General features: G+C 41.3%; 1 protein-coding gene across 3 annotated transcripts in view; it reads left to right on the top strand.

Annotated features, from left to right (window-relative positions):
* Acyp2 (acylphosphatase 2) overlaps positions 1–7242 on the top strand; it is a 172871-nt gene extending 165629 nt beyond the window's left edge. Inside the window, exons 4-5 of one of the 3 annotated variants that reach the window (XM_042055460.1) lie at positions 5407–5551; positions 6113–7242. In XM_042055460.1, coding sequence (XP_041911394.1) covers positions 5407–5551; positions 6113–6145 — 178 coding nt within the window. In that variant the 3' untranslated portion in view covers positions 6146–7242. The remainder of the gene's footprint in view (positions 1–5406; positions 5552–6112) is intronic. The other 2 variants (XM_038339049.1, XM_042055459.1) reach the window with 2 other exon arrangements.
* Positions 7243–21488: the final 14246 nt, after the last annotated feature.

The following is a 21488-nucleotide window of genomic DNA, read 5'->3' as shown; positions in this document are numbered from 1 at the left end:
GCACAGTTACTGCAGCAGTGCTCTAGAACGCAGTGAGTAGGGAATGTGGCAAAGGAGCCCAACATGCAAAGCAACTTGAAATTATTCAGTCAGTGTAGAAAACACTGACAAATCAGAAAAACATCACACGGATGGCCCCTAGGTAAATCATGGGAAACCAGTGAAAACAAGGGATGTTACACCCCAGCACAGCTCAGCAAGACACCAACTACAGCTTTAGAGCTCACTAGAAGCTCCACCTACAAGATTAAAATATTACTCAAAATAGCAAGAAAGGTCAAGCTTAACTAAGTAGGAATTTATTGAGAGGTTCAGAGACCCCCGAGCTTAGCCAAACTGCAAACGCTGAGTGAGGCACTTAAAGATGTGAACAAAAGTAATAAAATTTTTACTCTTTTTTAAAAAATTATTTTTATCTGCATTGATATTTTTGTCTGTGTGAGGGTGTCAGATCTTGGAGTTACGGACAGTTGTTAGCTAGCTGCATGTGGGTGCTGGAAATCCTCTGGAAGAGCAGTCAGTATGCTCTTAACTACTGAGCCATCTTTCCAGCCCAGAAGTTTTCCTCTTGCTAAGATTGCCACTCAAACACACTGTGATTTGAATAGGTAGTGCCCCTCAGCCCCCAGGATCATATTTTAAAATCCAGATCTCCAGCTAGTGGCCCTATGTTGGGAAATTATGGAAACTTTAGAGTTAACAGCCTACCTAAAGGAAGTAGATCCCTGGTGTGGATCCTTCTTCAGGGGCATCTCATCCTTAGCTCCTTTCTGTCACTCTCTCTGCTTTTTGTCCATAATGTGGCAAAGGAGCTCCATGCTTCTGACACCATGATGTTCTGCCCAAGTGTATGGGACCACGAGAGCATGGACTGAAACCTCTGTTTCAAAATAATTCTTCTTTTAAGTTGTTTTATAAATATTTTATCACAAGTAACTAATATAGAATGTGAGTTTTCTCCCAATGGGTGTAATATTTAAAAGGGAATGCAACAGGAATGGTTAAAATTATGCTATGATCTAGAAGACTCTATATGGCAACATTCAAAAGTAAAGTTACTGAAGGAGATAGGGACGTGACTGGATTAAAATGTGCTCTAAAGTTATTGTGTTGGTACTGACTTAGAGAGCAGAGATCCCAGTGCAGCCAAACAGGATGTGGAGGAAATCATCAGGATCATGTGCAAGTCTCGAATATACTGGGAACTGCGTTTTAAGTGTGTGGGCAAAGTTAAGCTATTCAGTAAAAAGTACTAGAGAAAATGTCTAACTATGAACAAGTAAGAGATCTTTTACATAATTCTACAAAAGCTAAAGACATCCTTTTTAAACATCTTAATTGTGTAAAGGAGAGGGAGGCAGGGATGTCTGCAAGTGTTGTGGGGCACGCATCACTGCACACACGTGGAGGGCAGAGGACAATTTTCAGGCATCATTTTTCTCCTTTCCTAACGTGGATGCTAGGGACTGAACTCAGGTTGTCTGGCTTGACGGTCAGAGCCTTTATCTACTCAGCCATCTCGCTGGCCCTAAACTCGTAAATACAAAGGATAAAACCTTACTTTAAAGATGTTACATTTTGAACACGTGCATTTACTTTTACCCCTACATAAACTCACTTACTAGGAAAAAGGATTTTCTTGAAGGGTTAAACATCTATAAAGTCTAAGAAAGGGAGAAAACGTGACAGCAACTTTGAGAACTGGGATGAGTGAGGTAGACTTGAACCGCACATCTTTGTCAAAGAGGTGCAAGATCTAATGTGCACCGGGCCTTATCTAATGTGATAAGACACTGACCAAGGTCAAACCTGGGCGGAAAGAGTATATTTCATCCTACAGCTTGTAGTCCACCATTCAGGGAAGTCACAGCAGAAACCTGGAGGCTGGAACTGAAGTGGAAGCCATGGAGGAGTGCTACTTGCTGGCTTGCTTTTCCTGGCTTGCCCAGTCTGCTTTTTTTTAATATATATAACCCAGGACCTCTTACCAGTGGTGGGTCCACCCACAGTGAGCTGGGCACTCTCGCATCGATCAAGAAAATGCACCATAGCCCCACCTGCAGGCCCATCTGATGAGGGTGTTTTCTTTACTGAGGTTCTTTCTTCCCTAAATGACTAACTTGTGTCAAATTGACATAAAACTAGCTGGCACAAGGCCATAACCTTCACAGACTCTCAGGACAGCCTGTCCAGGTCTATGCCCTCTGGGCAGGAATATTGGGTGTGTTTTTCTTGGAGAATATAGTAGATCCAAGAGGAAAGGTGTTCAGAGACCAACATCGGATTGGAAAGGGAAACCGGTTATTTGGCTCATCCTAATCAACACAGAAGCAGAACTCTGGGACAAGCTGGTAGACATGTCCATTTTAGGAGAGGGGAGGTGATTCTCATACAAAAATATCTGTTAAATATTTGAATCTCCCCTCTGATGGGTTGTCGCTGTTGAGAAACTATTGGCACAGACACTGACCCCTGGCTTAGCTGGCTTTGGCCAGTTTAACAGGACCAGCATCCAAGGAAGCACAATGTAATCTTAAGGCCTCCCATTGCTCTGTTGTGCACCTGCCAGAAAGTGCAGTAAATTATCTTAACTCTCACATTGCTGTGAACTGAATGCAGAGGCTATTTCATGTAGATGTCTCTTTACACACAAATCGCTCAATTTTTAAATATATATATGTATGTATGTGTGTGTATATATAATATATATATAATATATATATATATATTATATATATATTATTCCTTTCTGGAAAGAGAAGATGTATCTTCTTTATTTTCTAAAAAGCAGGCTGGCAGGGGCTGGAGAAAAGGCTCAGAGGTTAAGAGCACTGGCTGTTCTTCCAAAGGTCCTCAGTTCAATTCCCAGCAACCACATGGTGGCTCACCGCCATCTGTAATGAAATCTAGTGCCCTCTTCTGGCATTTGTGTAAATACTGTATACATAATAAATAAATCCTTAAAAAAAAAGTAGGCTGGCAAGATTGCTTATTGGTGCAGGTGCTTGCTACCGCGCCTGGTAACAGGAGTTTGGTTCCCAGGATCTACATGGTGAGGAGAAAGAACTGGCTCCCAGGGCTTGTGCTCTGACCTGCACAGCACACAGGCATATGTACAAACAGATGAATCTAAAGCAGAAACTAAACTTAATGAGTGTGCCTGCTTTATGCAACTTCCCCTGGGCCTTGTCCAACCAGTTATCATCCCTTTGTCCTTCCTCCTCAATCGTCCCCCTGAGCTGAGGGGGAACATAGAGGCTGCAAAGTGCCACTTATTGTTCCCTCCAGGTGCTGGGGGTGCTGCTGGAAGACTGGCCATTGTCATCACCCTCTTTATGGGCCTCAATAGCGCAGTCTCCTGAGTAAAGGCTACACACTTTCTCTGCACAGCACCGTTTGTCTGGTTGGTATAGGAGACAGGTGAAGACACCTAGCCCCAGCTGACACATCACAATGCAGCCCGTACACCGCAGGCCCAGGGAACATCTCGGAAAAAAGGGTGGAAAGATTGTAAGGCCAGAGGACCAGGACTTCTGTCTGCTGTGAGACAGTGTCTTCTATATATAACAGGGAGCTGTACCCATAAAACCTCAACAGTACTTCCACCTAAACAAGACCTTCGCGGTCAACACTAGTTGACATGCTAATGTGGATAGGGGAAATCTCTCAAGGCCCCACCCCTAAATAAAGAGCAATGGGCAATTAACGGCAGTTGAGAGAGGGAAATCAGTCTTCTCCAGGAACAAGCCCCTGAAAGGTTATTCAAACCCAAGTGGTCTACCGTCAACATTTATACATATAAGTAATACTAATTGGGCTCACCAGTTCTACTCACAAATTGCAATTTATAAAGCTTAATTTTTAATTTATAAAATCATTAAAATTTATAATAGAGAGGTCATAAATTTGGGGGGAGGGATGGGAATATGGGGGAAATTGGAGAGGAAAGTGGTAAAAATGATGCACATTCAGTTCTCATGTATGAAATTCTATAAAACAAAATTTAAATTACTGAGAGTGTTATAAGGGCTGGCAAGATGGCCTGACAGGTAAAGGTACCCGCTGCCAATCTTAATGGCCTGAGTTCAGTCCCCAGCCCCAGTGCTGTAGGTGGAGAGACCCAACTCAGCCACATTTCCTCTAATCCCCACACATGCTCGTGCTCTCTCTCTCTCTCTCTCTCTCACACACACACAACACACACACACAACACACACACACACTAAATAGTATCTCATTCTTTAATTGAATATTTAACATAAGACTGTGAACATTTTCAGATATTTACCGGCATTATTTATATTTATTTTTATAAGCGCTCATAATTTTTGCCTATTTTTCTATTGCACAAACATCTTATACATCGATTTAAAGTAGTCTATACAAGAAGACTATTCCAAACAAATCTTCCATTTTACTACTTGTCCATTGAAGACTTTCTTTCTTTCAGCTATTCAAAGCCTGAACCATTTTTATAGATTGAACATCCCCAGCAGCTCTTTGTTTCAATCATACTTATCTAAAATTTGCAAATTTGCTAACATTTTCCTAAGAATGTAGTTGAAATGCTCGTACTCTCATGGTGATCTACCCAAGTGCATTCCAGTGTGCATGCCTTTGGTGCGTCTCTCCTTTGTACAAAGCACTTTGCATGTCACATTCTACCTTATAGCCATCTTTATTCTCCAGACTTACCTAACAGACGTAAGCTCCTGAGAGAACAAATTGCATTGGAAGTAGCTATGTATGCAATCAAGCACCTAGAATATGCCACGCATAAATGCCTCCTAAGTACTTAGTGAATTGGTCACCTATACCATTTGAGGATGTAGTGATGGTATGTATATATGCATACATTTATACATATGTGGATATTATGTAGATGTGGAATGTATGGGAATACGGTAACCATCCTTTTAACTAACATACATTTATATGAAATTTTATGACTAGTTTGTTTTCTCCTAGAACTCATAGATCATTTTTATAAGTTGCCTTGGCCATGATGTTTAATCACAGCAAGAGAAATGTAACTAAGGATATGAAATTTTCACTTTTAAGATTTTAATTAGATGAAGAAAAGAAATGAAATCTGTAACTATTGATGATCTAGCCTATGGGGTGGGGCAGCAAAATTGACCTCACCCAGCAAAAGTCACAAGTAAGAGCCAATTAGAGTCATTAGAATTCTTTTCCCTGGTTAAGAGTCATTTTCAGACGATTGGTATTGCCCAGAAATAAGTTTTTCAGTCCAAGCTTCAATGCACTGTGAGATTCCACTGCACATCACCATACAGTGGTGGGTTCACAGCAAGGAGTACCTTCAGGATTGTGAGGGGCCGTTCTCTGTAACACCTGGGCTCGGGCCATCACTTGTCTATAACAGCCTCATTTTTATGGGGGCAGGCGAGTCTCAGTTGGTAAAGTGCCTGCCTGCAGGCATGAGGACTTGAGCTTCATCCCAAGAGCCCACGTGAGGAAAATGCTGATCATGGCAACCCCAGGGCTGCAGAGGCAGAGACTGGGCCCACTGGCCAGCAGAGCCTACCTGGTAAGTTCCAGGCCTCTTACAGACCGTGTCTTTAAAAAAAAGAAAGTGTATGACACCTGAGGATCAATGTTCAGTTGTTCTCTAGCCTCCACGCATGCACACACGCACGCGCACACACACATGCACATGCATGCATGCACGCACACGTACATATGGGTTTACTATATACTTGGTAATGAAAAGAATGGCAAATTAATTGCTTTGACTACTAACCACTTTGTAAAAATATTTTGAAACTTAAAAGAGCTAAGTAATAATGGCCTTGATGTGTTTCTTTTAGGGCAGGGATAACGATCTTACTATAAAGTAAATTGCTTAAATTATTACCTTTTCTTTACCCGTGTGTAACTGTATATTGTATTTTGTAGTATTCTTAGAACAGCATATACAAAGTAAGCAATTTATTTATTTTAATTAGCGTTCTGTATGCAAGATAACGCCCTTCATTGTGGCATTATGTGCAAACGTGCATTGCAAATGTGAACTCCCCTTATTACCTCCCACGGGGTCCGGTAATGTGTGTGCTGTGTGTGCTCATTTCTGTTTGTTTCTGTTTTGCAGGAAGGCCTGGCTAAGCAAGGTTGGGAGCCCTAGTTCTCGCATCGACCGGGCAGACTTTTCTAATGAAAAAACCATCTCTAAATTAGACTACTCTAATTTTAGTATTCATTATTAATGGAAGAAAAATAACAATTGTAATGCCTACATTGCAGAAGATAAAACATATTCTTAAAATTCATAGTAGTAGAATTAAAAATGGGAACTTTCTGTTCTGGAGACCTCAGAATTATATGTTACTAAAATGTCTGAAACTGAAAAAAAATGTTACCCACCTATGTTTTTAGCAAGCAGAAGCCAAGTATTATAAAATAAAATGTTGCTGTTAAATATCTGCTGTGATGATTCAAGCAAAACCTTGTCTTATGGAGGGAGTCACTAATTTCAGAAAACATTGTAATGTATACATGTTATTCAGCTAGACATAAAATGAGGTTAACTATCTAAAATTATCTTTAGATACTGTTGCCTAATGTGAATTTTAATGTTATGTGAAAATAATTTACTACTAAAGTTGAGTAATTTGTACTGTTATGGAAGTCTTAGAATGGCTAAATAAATTTGTGTGGTGATCACTGTAACCAGAAAGTAACAGCAATAAAGAGTTAGTGTGTAAAATTCTTGTGAAATCCAGGCCTGGTTCGGGACTGAGCTGGAGCTATTTGGCGTGTTCAACCTCGCTGTTCTGTGGAGTGGAGAGGCAGGCTGGGTGACAACAGCTAGAAGACCCTGCTTCGGTCTAGAAAGCTTCAAGATTCATATCTGCTCCCTTCAGCTGCAATCCTTTGACAAAAAACACTGAGAATCTAAATGAGTCACCTAAACTTGAACTATCACTTGGGGTCTTCAAATGATAATCAGCCAACATAATATTTGAAGAAGGGGGTTAGTTTCTATACCATGGAATTATAATATTGAATAGAAAAGACCTTTAATAGAAAATAGTATTTCAAATGTGCATATAATACATATGTTCTTCAATGATTTCTTTATTGGTTTTCGAGATTGGGTTGCTCTGTGTTGTTCTAGTTGTCCTGGAACTTGCTCTGTAGACCAGGTTGGCCTCAATCTCAGAGAGTCAGCTGCCTCTGCGTCTCAAGTGCTGGAATTAAAGGTGTGTGCCACCACTGCAATTTTATTTCTTTTTATTGCGTGTGCATGTTTACTTGTGTGTGAATGCAGAAATGCATTTACTGGGATGTGTGTAGAGGTCAGATGACAACTTTTCATAAGTCACCTCTCTGCTATCCTGTATGTGGGTCCTAACCTGCCAGGATTGCATAACAAGCACCTTTATCACTGTGGTCCTGATTTTCACATTTGTATAATGGAAGCCTCCATTAAAGCGCAACTTTATGTAGAATTGAACACATAAACAAGTTGGTTGCTGTGATTTGTTGTTGTTTAGCACAGCTGGTGTGATCTAAAAGGTGTGGAGAGGCCCCTCGCGCTTGGCCTCTCCTTCCTTGACTTTTGGTCTATTTCAAACCCGTGGGAATGCAGGCTGGAAACCACCATGCTATCCATGTGGCAGATGCCACTGCTCTCTGTAGTCTAAGGTACAGCCTTTGCCTCCAAGTCTGTATGCAGGCCTCTCCTCTACCTGCTGTGTGGTGAGAACTGAGAGACTGGAACGGAGGAGGATGTCTGTCAGCTTGAAAATTTCACCCCATGGATTATAACATAACATATCATATGTACATAAGACAGTGCAGTGGTGGGAAATGACCTTCCAGATAACCAAAAAGAAAAGGAACATTCCTATTATTTGAGACTATCATGATGACAAGCAGTATATTTATTGGGTAATATAATTTTATTCTGTTCTATTTCCCTAGTCTATATTAAGCAAAGCAAACATGATTTGGTGTTCCCTTTCTTTGGGGAGGGTTTTGATGCCAGGTGCATCTGAAGGCTTTTCTTCTAAGGTTTCATTTTAAGAGAGCATCACGGGTGGTGACACATGTCTTTAATCCCAGGACTCAGTAGGCAGATCTCTGAGTTCAAGGCCAGCCCCGATTATAGAGTGTTCCAGTACAGCCAGGGCTACACAGAGAAACCCTGTCATGATGAGAAATGATGAGAAATGGAGGAAGGGAAGGAGAGAGGGAAGGAGGGAGGGAGGGAGGGAGGGAAGGAGAGAGGAAGGGAGGGAGAAAGGCGGGGGGGCAGCATTGTGCTGCAGGTGTGGACTGGGTCTTCAGTGGGTAAAAGAGAAGCGGAAATGCCAAGGCCTAGGGAGCAAAGGATTCTCTCAAACATTGGAAATGGTCAAAAAGCTGCTCTTTTCCACATCGTGAAAAACTGTGCCCCTCCAGGGAGATCAGTGGGGTGCCAGAAGAACTCCTGGCCCTACCAAAACTCCTATCCCCAAAGTACTGCAAAGCATCTACAAGCACTGATGTATCTTAGGCAGCAATCACAGTAACTGATAGGAACTTGAGACCAGAGAGATTGACCTGGGATGCTTTCTCGCCTAAGGCCTCTTACGTGTTCCTTCTGAGAAAGAATGCAACACACATGGAAACAGACTTAGCTTCCCAGCTCACAGACAGGTTTAGAAAGAGGAAGATGGATACATTTTCCCATTCAAGGTTTTGGAATAAAGATCTGTATTTCTCTATATACATAGGAAGAAGGTTCAGTGGTTTAAAAAATGTGTATATATGAGCAAAGGTGACACAATATTTGGCATTTTATTTATATCCTTTAGTAGTTCTTTTAACCCTTAAAATAATTACATTTTGCTGAAACAATCTTCCCTCTGCACAAAGTAAATCAAATATTAATAAATAACCTCTACTAGTTGGTAGAAATGCTGTAGGTAATGTTTGAAAAATAGGTGTATATGAATGGGAAGAAAAATGATAAATAGGATAAAACAATACACAAATACGTTATAGAAGCGAGATAACACACCTTAAATTTTAATTTGTTGAATTTCATGTTTAATTTATACAAGGATTTTAAATTTATATACAGTATTCTAGGCATTATAATAAGAAAGGTTTTATCAGAGTTAGACATTTTAAAAACCTAGGAAGATTTAAGAGAAAGATACTTAATTCAATGACTATCAACTGGTGCATCAACACTCCTCATACCCATGTTCCCTGCCCTTTAAAAACCCAGAATCCCAAGCAGTATAACTGACAAAATCTTAAGATCATTTTCATATTTATATAAAAGTTCCTATCTTTTTAAACACTCAGTCAAGAGGCTGCTACATTAGCAATAGCTCATCATTTATGACTCTTTGGAGGATCTAGGCTCAATTCTCAGCACACACATGATGACTCAGAACTGTCTGTAATTCCAGTTCAGAGACATCCAGGCAAAACATAATGGAGACAAAACACCCAGATGCATAGAACAAGGAAAGCTCAGCAGGAAGCTGTTGAGAGGAGGGAGTGTGATAAAGAACTCCTCCTATCCAGTAGGAGAAACCTAAGGAACGGAAGAAGAAAGTTCTGAGCTGTTTCTATTAGGAGGGGCATGAATCTACGGCTCATCTAAAACTAGAATCTCAAGGTCAAAGAAGTACCCTGTAGCTGGAAGAACTTGAAGTGCTGTTTTGTATTAACAAAGGGCATATATACAGCAAAGGAAGGGACCTGCAGGTGTGGAGTGGAGGCTGCCAACAATGCCCATTAACTTGACTTTGTTGGAATCTATTGACCACTATGACTTTTTAAAAACATTATTTTATTCTTTGAGACTAATATAATTACATCATTTCTCCCTCCCCTTTACTTACTCTAATGCAGTGAGAGAATGCTCTTGTACCCTGTAAAGATTTGTCACTCATATTGGTTTAATAAAACGCCGATTGGTCAGTAGCCAGGCAGGAAGTATAGACAGGCCAACCAGACTGGGAGAATTATGGGAAGAGGAAAGGCTCAGTCTGCAGTCACCACCCAGATACAGAGGAAGCAAGATGAAAATGCAGCACTGAGAAAAGGTACCAAGTGCTTTCTGGGTCTCCAAAGTGAACAAACAGTGATGTAATTAATGCAGTTTCTGTGTGATTATTCAGGTCTGGGCATTGGGGAAATGAAAGCACAGTCTCTGTCTACATTCTAAACCCTTGCATGCACCCCTCTTTCAAATCCATGCCCTCTCTTTTCATTAACTGATGTTATATAAAACAAATTTTGACCTTTTTTGGAAGTATGTGTGTTACAAATATGGCTTATATGTTAAGTCTTGCTGTGACTGTGGATATGGGTGTTAGAGAATGTTCAGTCCTCTGTATAAAGGAAGATTACTCATATCTAGAAATCACTTGAGGAAGTAAGCACAGCTCATCAGAGGAGACTTTCAGTGGTCCAGAAGGCCTCCATTCTGGGCCCAGTCCATCGTCTAGTTAGCAGTGTCCTGAGGTCCTCAGCTGCAGAGTCCAGAAGTTAGATCCTCACTAGACACAGGTAAGCCAGGAACACCCAGGGGTGATAACAATTAGATCTGCTGTTCCTGAAGTCAAAGGCCAACATTCAGGAGTGGGAGAAGAAATAGGGGTCCCATTTATTGGTACCCATTGTGTCATTGTGTGACTCACAATTGATGAGTACAAACAAAAATATACATGTACATTTTGATAGATTCTACTGATAAAATGATGAAATCACTATATGTTAGATGCTGATTCTGTTATTATTTTTGACAGATATTGAGCAGAAAATTTAAAGACCTTATCAAGGTAGAGGGATATACATTAAGACATACCTACCCCCTGAAAATGAATGGGAATAAAGCTTTTCTAATAATAATAAAAAAAAAGAGAAAGCCACAGAAAGCTGTGCAAAAGATGTATGTGAGTTGGTCCTTAGCCACTAGTGCTGAGCAGAACAGAGGCACCCCTCATTTTTTAGGATTGCCCTGGACATTTTGTAGGCCAAATCCTGGGCCTTGGGGTGCAGCTCAAAACACTTGCCCAGCATGTGTGGACCTAAACCAGTACCTCAGAGAAGCAAACAAAACCAAAACAACATTAGGTTTAGTTACTTGGCATTTTCTAAGTTTTGCTCTGATTGCCCTTGTCAGGCTGGCATGGTATGTGAACTGAACCATAAGCCATTTGTGTTGAGAATACACACGTGCTACACAGAAGGCACTATAGCAACGGAATTCTTACTTCTTACAGTAGCCAACATAAAGATTCATGTCTCCAAGTTTGTTTTTCTGTTATCTCTTATTTCTGTTTTATTCTTCACAAAGGTGGAAATTATACAAGAAGAAATACAAATATGTAATTAGTGGTTAATTTTTAAATATTTTATAAGTTTATAAATGTTTATGCATTTATAAATGTCATACAGATTCCTCATATTTAGAATCTTGGGTAAGAGGTAACTTTTCCTTAATTAATTCAGAGGTCTCTCTTGGGGAATATTGATTTTTCTGTTTGTTTTATTCCTTGTATGTGCTAGGTAAGCTCTTCCACTGACCCCACCTCTGTTTGTGATTGAGAATAAAACCAAATTCTGATGATTTTTTTAAAGTAAGATTAAAAAGTATAGTTCTTATGTGAGACTAACAGCAGGCTTTCAACAGGAAGTGACGTATTTTCCCCTTTTTCCTCTGCTAGAAATCAGTGCATTCTTGGTTAGATAGTCCTGGTGCATCTTTCGTCTTCAAAGTACTTTTTTATTTTATGAGTTCTGTCCCCACTTTTCATGATAGATGCTGAATGTAGCAACTACAATCTCTCTCTCGTCTTCCTTCCCTCTCCCCTCCCTCCCATCATTCTTCACACATATTAAATGATGTCTGGAGGAAGAGTCAGAAGCCTCAGTAAACCCACTGTGTTAGAGATGGATTTTCTATTTCAGACTCTTCTAAAAGGTGAGAATCACTGTTGCAGGATAATCTTTTTGTGCACTGTGAAGATGTGTCTTAGTCTTACCTCATCTGTCTAAGGTAAATATATCTGATTGGTTTAATAAAGACCTGAATAGCCAATTGTTAGGCAGTAGAGTATATGTGGGACTTCCAAGGAGAGAGAGGAACTCTGGGGAAGAATCTAAGAGATGGGGAATTCCCCAGTGAGACAAGGAGGAAATCAGATGTATAGTACTGAGGAGAGGTAATGAACCACGTAAAAGAATATAGATTAATATAAATGTGTTAATTTAAGTTCTAAGAGCTAGTTGAGAATAAACCTAAGCTAACGCCACGCTTTCATAGTAAGAAGTCTCTGTGTCATTATTTGGGAGCTGGCAGTCCAAAGAAAGTCCAACTATAAATCATCATTATTTCACTCTAGAAGCATAAAGGCACAATTTCTACCAAGTTCATCTGGATGAAAAACATGACTACAAAATGCAGTCAGGAAATCTGCTCAAAGAATATACTGTATACTATCATTTTGGAGATGTAGCATTGATATCAACCAGAGGAGACGTATATGGAATGGGAATCTTGACAATGTGAAAGGTGATTTTTCAAGGAAGTTAGGAGAATTGGCTTTTCTTTATTCACTTATCCTAATTACCATCTAATTACCTCCACTTAAGTCACAGCACCCAAGGGAGACATGGTTGTCCCTTTAGTCAAAGCATGGCATTTGAGCAAAGAAAAGAGCGTTGGAGGCAGACCCGAGGAGAAACTGTTGAAAGACGTCCACAGAAGTAAGAAAGGAGAGAAAAGCAAGGGGATGCTTGCTACAAAACAAGGGCAGTGCTTATGTCCAGGCTAGACAGGGTGGGTGGTGGACCAGGACAGGTACACAAAGCACCCCCTGGCCAGCTAGGAACTTACATTGCTTCACTTGAGTTGTAGGCTCATAAATGCTCACTTTGCAATTAAAATCTGCATGGCTTTTTATGATTATATATCCCATAATCTAAAAAAAAAACTAAAGATACTAAAAATGCCTAGCACAATATGGATGAGGGCAGATCAGCCACTCTAAGACTTTGAATACTAGAGGAAGATACTTTTTTTTGGTAAATACCGGCCAGTTTATAAATAAACTTCTCTCATTAAGATATGAATGCTAATGAAAACAAGCCTTACAAGTCACACAAAGCCCTACAGCCCAAGGTAAAAGGTGCATTGTCTTTTAGAATAGCAGACGCGCATACCTCGGGTAAAGATTTGTTACTGAAAGAAAAATTTCAGGAAACATCTGTTGGTTTACTCCATAGGTCACAATGAAAATTGACCTCTGCAAGAGAAAAACAGAAGGCCTTTGGAGAGAATGTGTACAAGCTACAATAAAGTAGATGGTTAAGAAAATTGTCTGGAATGGGTGAGTGATTGGCCTGTCGCAGAACTGTACCCCCCTGCATTCTGCACTCTATGACCCTTTCCCAGGCCAACTTCATCCTAGCTCCTCCCTAATCCTGCTGATGCTGGGAGCTGCCCCCAACCCCAGCAGACTTACCACTAAGACTCAGACCACACCACCCACAACTTATTAGAGACCCTCCTGTGGCCTGCTCAGTCTCATCTCAGCACCAGGGCCACTGCTGGTCTCTGTCCCCAACTCCAGAGGTATCCCACAAACTTGGGTATATACTCAGTCAGAAATGGATATTAGATGTAAAATAAAGGATAATCATGCTACAATCTACAGACCCAGAGAGGCTAGGTAACAAGAAGGGCCCACAGGGGACACATGAAGAGACTGAAGAAATCTCCTGAGTGGAATGGGGGTGAGTAGGATGGGAACTTGGGGGTTTGGGTTGTGGAGTGGATAAAGAGAGAGAGTATTAAAGGAGATGACTGGAAAGAGGGTGCACTTTGGGGTCAGGTAGAGAAACCTGGTGCAAAGGAAACTCCCACAAATCTACACGGACCCCAGCTAACACTCCCAGTGGGGCTGGAGAGATGCTTCAGTGGTTAAGTGAATGGGTTGTTCTTCCAGAGGACCTGGGTTCAATTCCCAGCACTCACAACTGTCTATAACTCCAGTTCTAAGAAATCTGGCACCCTCAAACAGACATACATACAGGCAAAATACCAATATATATATAAAATAAATACATCTTTCAGAAAAAAAGAAAAGAGCCTATGTTTAGGCCCAGTGTTGGTGGTGCAGGCCTTTAATCCCAGCACTCAGGAGGCAGAGGCAGGCAGATCCCTGTGAGTGAGGACAGCCTGGTCCACAGAACGAGTTCCAGGACAGGCTCCAAAGCTACACAGAGAAACCCTGTCTTGAAAAACAAAACAAAAAAAGAATAAGACTCCCAGTAATAGTGGAGAGGTAGCCTGAACTGGCCAACTCCTCTGATCACATTGGTGACTACCCCAGTTGTCGTCACACAGTCAGAAGAGAACCTTCACTCAGTGTCTGGATGGAAACAAATACAGAGATCCACAGCCATTAGACAGAGCTCAGGGAACACGGTAGAAGAGACAGAGGAAGGATTGTAGGAGCCAGAGGGGTCAAGGACTTAACAAGAAAATGCAGAAACAACTAACCCTGGACTCATAGGAGCTCATAGAGTATGAACCAACAACTAGGGAGCCTGTACGAAACTAAAAAAGAAAGAAAGAGAGAGAGAGAGAGAGAGAGAGAGAGAGAGAGAGAGAGAGAGAGAGAGAGAGAGAAAGAAAGGAAGGAAGGAAGAAAGAAAGACAATTAGCTGAAGGCAGGACACGGTGGCACTCCTCTAAAATGACAGCACTGCAGAGGCAAAGACAGGTAGGATTATACCTGAGGAACAGGCTACACATACACTCAAAGTATAGTCTAATGTAGTGATGAGGTGAGCAGGCCTGCTTTTCATCCCTCCTGGCTCCCGGCCACCTGGCTAGCTTATGCCCCGAAATAACAACACACAAATTGTATTCATTTAAACACTGCTGGGCCCATTAGTTTCAGCCTCTTATTAACTAGTTCTCTCACATCTTGATTAACCCATATTTAGCAATTTGTGTAGCACCACAAGGGGTGGCTTACCGGGAAGATTCTAGCCTGCATCCATCTCAGAGAGGAGAGTCATGGTGACTGCTCAAGGTGTCTGTCCCAGAGAGGAGAGGCATGGCGATTGCCCGAGGCATCTGCCTCACTCCCAGCATCCTGTTCTGTCTATTCCACCCATCTATGTTCTAACCTATCAGGCCAAGCAGTTTCTTTATTAATTAACCAATGAAACAGCAGATAGATAGAAACACTCCTACATCAGTCTAAGTCCATTATAGAATTATTACAGCAAACAGCAAAATGGAGCTGTGCATGCCAAACCATCTGACATCAGAAATTTGAGGATGGTAGGGGGACAGGACTAAACAGAAGCCAGATCATGCCAGACCTTAGCTCAGAATGTTCTTGGTATCATCTTCTTATCCTCTCTAAATGCCAGGGTCATTCATTCCAAGTACCCACCATCCAGCCTGCCCCTCTAGCTTTGCAGTCATTGTTTGCTCTGTCCTTGCTTGTTCACACCGCTCTGCCCACAGGAGACTCTTAGTCATGGGTTACCCAGGGCTTTTCTGCTTACCTCTCACTTGCATGTGAATGCTTTAGTAACCACAGACATGGCTCAGCTGCTTCCTCTGGCACTCTGTGTGCCCTACCATCCCCACATTTGACTATCAAACAGTTTTCAATCTCCCCTCAACATCTTCGTTTTCCACATGGACCTTATGTATTGCCATTCACCCCCCCCCAAAAAAAAACAAAAGTAGAGGGGACACAGCTGGATGCTGGATGCATCAGTAACATCTATGACAGCATTTAGCTATTACCAATGCTCATCAGTAAATATTAAATATGAGACCCAAGGACCTAATGTAGATGACAGAAGTCAGACCACATATTCATCACAATCAATAAGACATGACTAAGCTGATGGGTCTGTGAGCTGCAGTCCCCATGAGAAAACCTCACCTGTGTGAATAGCTCCACACGCTTGCTAACGCAACAGAACTTCTGTGGCTGTGGACAGTTGGGATGTTCCAGACACATTACCTTTGGTTATCTTTAGCTCTGCATTTGACCTAACATTCTTGTGACCACCAAGTAAAAATTCTTTTTGGAATGCACAAACAGACCTCTTAACTGCCGCCAAACCAAAAGTTAAGAATGTCATCTGGTAAAATCTAAGGCCTATAGCAGAGATTTCCCCACTTTGTGTCACTGCCCAGCCCGATGTTCCCAATGATGTCTTTTAAAAAAAATACTGTGATTCCTAACTTTTTGTTGCTAACATTTTGGGACACGGTATTTGGGGCAACATGAGCCCATGTTCCTGGACTCTGGTCATCTATATTTGGCTCCTGAATAAACTGTCCCTAAATCCCTTTTGAGCAGAGAACTGTGTTGTTGCATCAATTGTGACAGGAGACATAAAGTGTCAGCATCCTCCACTGCCAACCACAGAGTGACAGACTTGAGGGTAGCTCTCTTTCAGTAAACAACTGAACAAAATTATATAAAACCATTTTTATCAGGCATTGGGCAGCAGCCAGTACAGGCCTGGGACTTCCATGACTTCCCTGTCTAGAATTTACCTCTAAGCAGAAACTCATATCAGAGCCATGGAAGAGGGACTTGGAACTGTGCCTGGAGATTTTGCTGAGGGCAAGTGACAGAGAAGAGTCTAGGGAGTCTCAGGTTGGTGGAGCTGGCAGGGAAGAGCCCTAGAAAGAAAAAGGCTAAATGAAAAAGAAAAGAAGGAGGAGGAGGGAGAGGAGGAGGAGGAGGAAGAGGAAGAGGAAGAAGAAGAAGAAGAAGAAGAAGAGAGAGAGAGAGAGAGAGAGAGAGAGAGAAGGAGGAGGAGGAAGAGGAGGAAGAGAAGGAGAAGGAAGAGAGAGAAGAAGAAGAAGAAGAAGAAGAAGAAGAAGAAGAAGAAGAAGAAGAAGAAGAAGAAGAAGAAGAGGAGGAGGAGGAGGAGGAGGAGGAGGAGGAGGAGGAGGAGGAGGAGGAGGAGGAGGAGGAGGAGGAGGAGGAGGAGGAGGAGGAGGAGGAGGAGGAAGAGGAAGAGGAAGAGGAAGAGGAAGAAGAAAGATTCCCAGGTATTCCCTGGAGTTTTCCATGCCTGTGAGCCACACATGTGCAGAATGAATTTCCACAAAGACGCAAGGGGAATGTAAAAAGAGGAAAATGCAATGTTGGCACGAAGCTGGGGAAAAGAAGTCGGAAGTAGATCATGCTCTGAGATTGTTCTAGAATTACAGGAATTACAGGAAGCCCAAAAGATAGCACTGGAGAAAGTCAAGTAATCTACAAGTAACTCCTACTAGCCAAAAGAAGCCCTTCGGTTTTAGAATACCCACTGTTGAAGTTCGGAAGGAAAACTGGGAACTGTCAACCTAGTTTCTACATCTAGCAAAATTCCAAAACCAAACAAATAGACAAAACATCAATTTTCCAGATGTTCCAAATCTGGAAAAAATAGTTTCCAACAGATCTATATTGTAAGGAACCTACCGGCCCCCAAACAACACTAAGTATAAACTCTTTGCCCCCCCCCCAAAAAAAGCATTAAAAATAGTAAACCGGGGAGTGTTTTTCTCATTAAAGAAAGACCGTGCTGAAGACAGCCAAGGTAAAGCACACAGGCGGACGGGCTCCAGGCACCGGAGGACTGTTCCTTGCAGAGCTCCAAGCTGGGGCTGAACTGGCTGCCCAGTGCTGTGCACTGCTTAGGCTGCACACACTGTACAAGCAGTGCTTCTCACCCCTTGGAGAGCAAACGACTCTTCCATGGAGGTCACATGTCAAATATCCTGCATATCAGATATTTACAGTTGTGAAGCTACAGTTACGAAGCAGAAATGAAATAGTTTTACGGTTGGGCCACAGTGACACAAAGAACTGCACAGAAAGGCTGCAGCAGCAGGAGGGCTGATGACCATGCAATGTGAACATAGACTAGGATAAATTTGTGCTTTGCCAATGCTAGACTTTTAACAGGCTACAAATTTAAGTTTTTAGTGATGTGTCATTATGTCCTCTCTGTCTCTCTGTCTCTCTGTCTCTCTCTCTCTCTTTTTCTCTCTCTCTCTCTGAGACAGGGTCTCTCTGTGTAGTCCTGCTGACCAGGAACTCACTCTGTAGACCAGGCCAGCCTCACTCAGGGCTGACTGCCTCTGCCTCCTGAGCGCTGGGATTAAAGGTGTGCACCTCCACTGCCCAGTCATATTTTTTAATTTAGCCAGAAATTACATGTGTGTTGATATTTGTCAAAAGTCAAGGAATTATAGTCTCAGATGCATGTTACTCTCTATAAATTTTCCCTCGAATGTACTTGAGACAGGGTCTCACCATGTGTTCTGGCTGGCCTGGGACTCTGTCTCCCAGCTCATCCTTCTTTCTGCCTCTCAGGGGCCAGGATCAGAGGCATGCAGCATTATGCCTAGATGAGGTTTGGTTTGGTTAGGTTTAATATTAAGGATTTTTTTTTAAAAAAGAACCTAATGAAAATTAAAAAAAGAAAGATTTAATTGCTAAAGTTATAAGTATAGACGTCACATCCAACAGCAGACTAGATGCCACTGAAGAGAACATTGGTAAGCTAGAAATGACTGGATGAGATTAGATACACCATTGGTAGAAAGCAAAGCCTTTAAAATCTATCATCAATTTCTCAGGAAGAAAAAGATGGGAAAGGGATGGTCATAGTCGGGGTAGTTCTGTGGAACTGAACCCCAGCTCTGACCTACCAGGAAAGCAGAACAGTACTTTAAACACTTGCAGGAACATGGCGGGATGATGTAAATAGCAGACCTCTTCACCAGTGACTCAGATACAGACCACTGCAGAAGCGATAAGGCAAGCCAGAGAGAGCTGGGGCTGTCTTCGAGTCTGTACAGAAGGGACCGCCTTCTACCAGAACTTTTTAAGTGTGAGAGGACAAAGAACAATGACATTCTCAGAAATGTTAAATCCGGTACTATGACCCACATACAGGTAAAAATTCAGAAAGCAAAGCTGTGTACGTTTTCATCAAAACTAGCATGGGTTACTCTGTATAGATTTATGTGTATATAATTTTGTGCATAAATACAAAATATGTGTATGTATTTCATCCTAGTTAGGGTTTCTGTTGCTGCAATGAAATACCATGACCAATAAAGCAAGTTGGGGAAGAAAGGGTTTACTTCCACATCATAGTTCATCACTGAAGGAAGCCAGGACAGCAACTCAAGCAGGCCAGGAATCTGGAGATAGGAACTGATGCAGAGGCCATGGAGGGGTGATGTTTACTGGCTTGTTCCCCATGGGTTGTTCAGCCTGTTTTTTTTTTTGTTTTTTTTTTTTTTTTTTTTTATAGAAACCAGGACTATGAGCCAGAGATAGCGCCACCCACAATGCCTGAGCCCTCCCCCATCAATCACTAATTAAGAAACGACCCATAGGCCTATAGTCCGATCTTAAGGGGGCATTCTCAGTTGATGTTTCTTTCTCGTAGATCTTCTAGCTTGTGTTATTGACATAAAAGTAGCCAGCACATATGTAGAGGAGTCACACACACAGGTCTCATGTGGCTAGAACTGCAAAGAGAACTGTATGCGACAATAAAATGCGCTCTGTCTGGACTAACTTAATTTTTCATCTTTATTCATGTAAATGTAAGCAGTCACGTATGGCTACTGGTACTATGTCGTACAATGCACCACGGGGTCGGTGGCAGAGATACAGAATGAAATCTACTAAACCACAACTTCCACCTGGGATACTTGTTTTTCTTACATGTAGGCTTCCAGGTTGTTCGGTAGTAAAGCATTTATTCCTTTAAAATATAAAATAACTTATTGAAAACTGTGTGTTAAATCTCTAATGCCGAATTTGAAAGTAATGATTTCATTAGAATTTTTAAAAATTAAACTCTACCAGAATATAAACCCAATTAGCACTTAATCTTTCAAAGTTGTGTTTATTTCTAGATCTTTCTTTAACAAAAACCCTTACAATCATTTCATTTAAATTAGTAAATTGGTTTTAACTTTTTAAAAACCATTTAATGTGCCATGTGTGTGTCTGTGTGTTTGTGTGTGTGTGTGTGTGTGTCCCCGTGTGTCCAGGTGTGTCACAATGCACATGTAGAGGTCAGAGCACAGCATTGTGAAGGGCTCTCTTCTACCATGTGGGTCCTGGACCTCAGACTCGGGTCAGCAGGTTAGTGTCAAACATGCTTACATGCTGAGCCACCCCACATTCCATTAGTTTCCTTATAACAATATTTAATTGTGATTAATCTGATGGATTATAAGTCAGAAATGACCTTTCATCTCAAGGACATAATGAACTATTCTGAAGAAAAAAAGAAGGTAAGTTAAAGTGTTGAAACTTCTAATTAATTGTCTATAGTAATTTTAACAGGAGGAGATTTTTGGTTTTGTACAGTTTAACAAATACATCACTAAAGTTGAAAATACAATCAGATGAATTTAAGTTGAAATGAATAAAAGATTTAGCATTGGATTTTTTGGAAACAGAAAGGTCAAACAACAAAGCTCTTTCTTACTGGCCCTCCCCATACCGATTTGTTGGAATTTAGCAACAGTAAGGAGTCTCTTCGTGGGCCCCGTTAGGGCTTACAGTGTTCAATGTGCTAACACATCTGAGATATCAGCACACTCTATTTAGGCTGTAGCTTAACTCTGATTAGAAAAGGAATGCCAACACTCCAGCATTCTATTGTTTCATCAGTAGTTTAAAGGCAGAGTGGGGGAATATTTGCTCTGTTCTCAAACGTCAGCAAAGCAGTCCTGGGCAACACTTTCTGTTCTGAGCTGTCAATCCACAACACAGCAGAGGAATTTAACTCAGTATGGGTGTTCCTGGGCACCACTGCATCCCAGCATGAAGAGGCTGTGACTGTAATTTAATTCTGCCCCACAAACCCTTTATTTTTTTTTCTTTTCTCATTGTATATTTTCTATGATATGGTAATTTAGGCAGGGATTTCCTAAAAGCAAACATTTATTACTTCTGTTTCCATAAGGCTGAATAGTCATGATCTCTAGAGCCATGGGACCACAAACCCTTTAAAACTAACAGTGTCACTACATTTTGTACCCGTGTGTAAAGACAAAACTTTCAGTATGTGAAATGATTTTCATATGAATAAATTAACGTCTCTTGAATGGATCATTTTGTTGCTAATCGTATTTTTGCAAAACACAATGGTCATATAATTTTCATTAGGGGACTTAAATACTGGCTATACCTGAGTAACCCACAGTTTAGAAATAAGACATTAATAGACACATCTCGAGTAAAGCTCCAAGGCAATGAGTAGGTGATGCTATAGACTGCCGTAGGGGTGGCATAATCTTAAGGCTTTGCTTTGCTATCTAGGGGAACGGTCTGAAGTACGCTTCCCTCTAATTTTGTCCCAATGAAAACAGTCTCCTAACCAAACAGCCCTCTGTATCAAAGGACGGGACATGCTGCCCGTATCTTAGTGAGTAGCTCCTTACC

This window comes from Arvicola amphibius, chromosome 1, assembly GCF_903992535.2.
Source record: "Arvicola amphibius chromosome 1, mArvAmp1.2, whole genome shotgun sequence".
Classification (NCBI taxonomy): Eukaryota; Metazoa; Chordata; class Mammalia; order Rodentia; family Cricetidae; genus Arvicola; species Arvicola amphibius.
The sequence above is the reverse complement of the archived record's forward strand: the minus strand, read 5'-3'. Positions and strand labels throughout refer to the sequence as shown.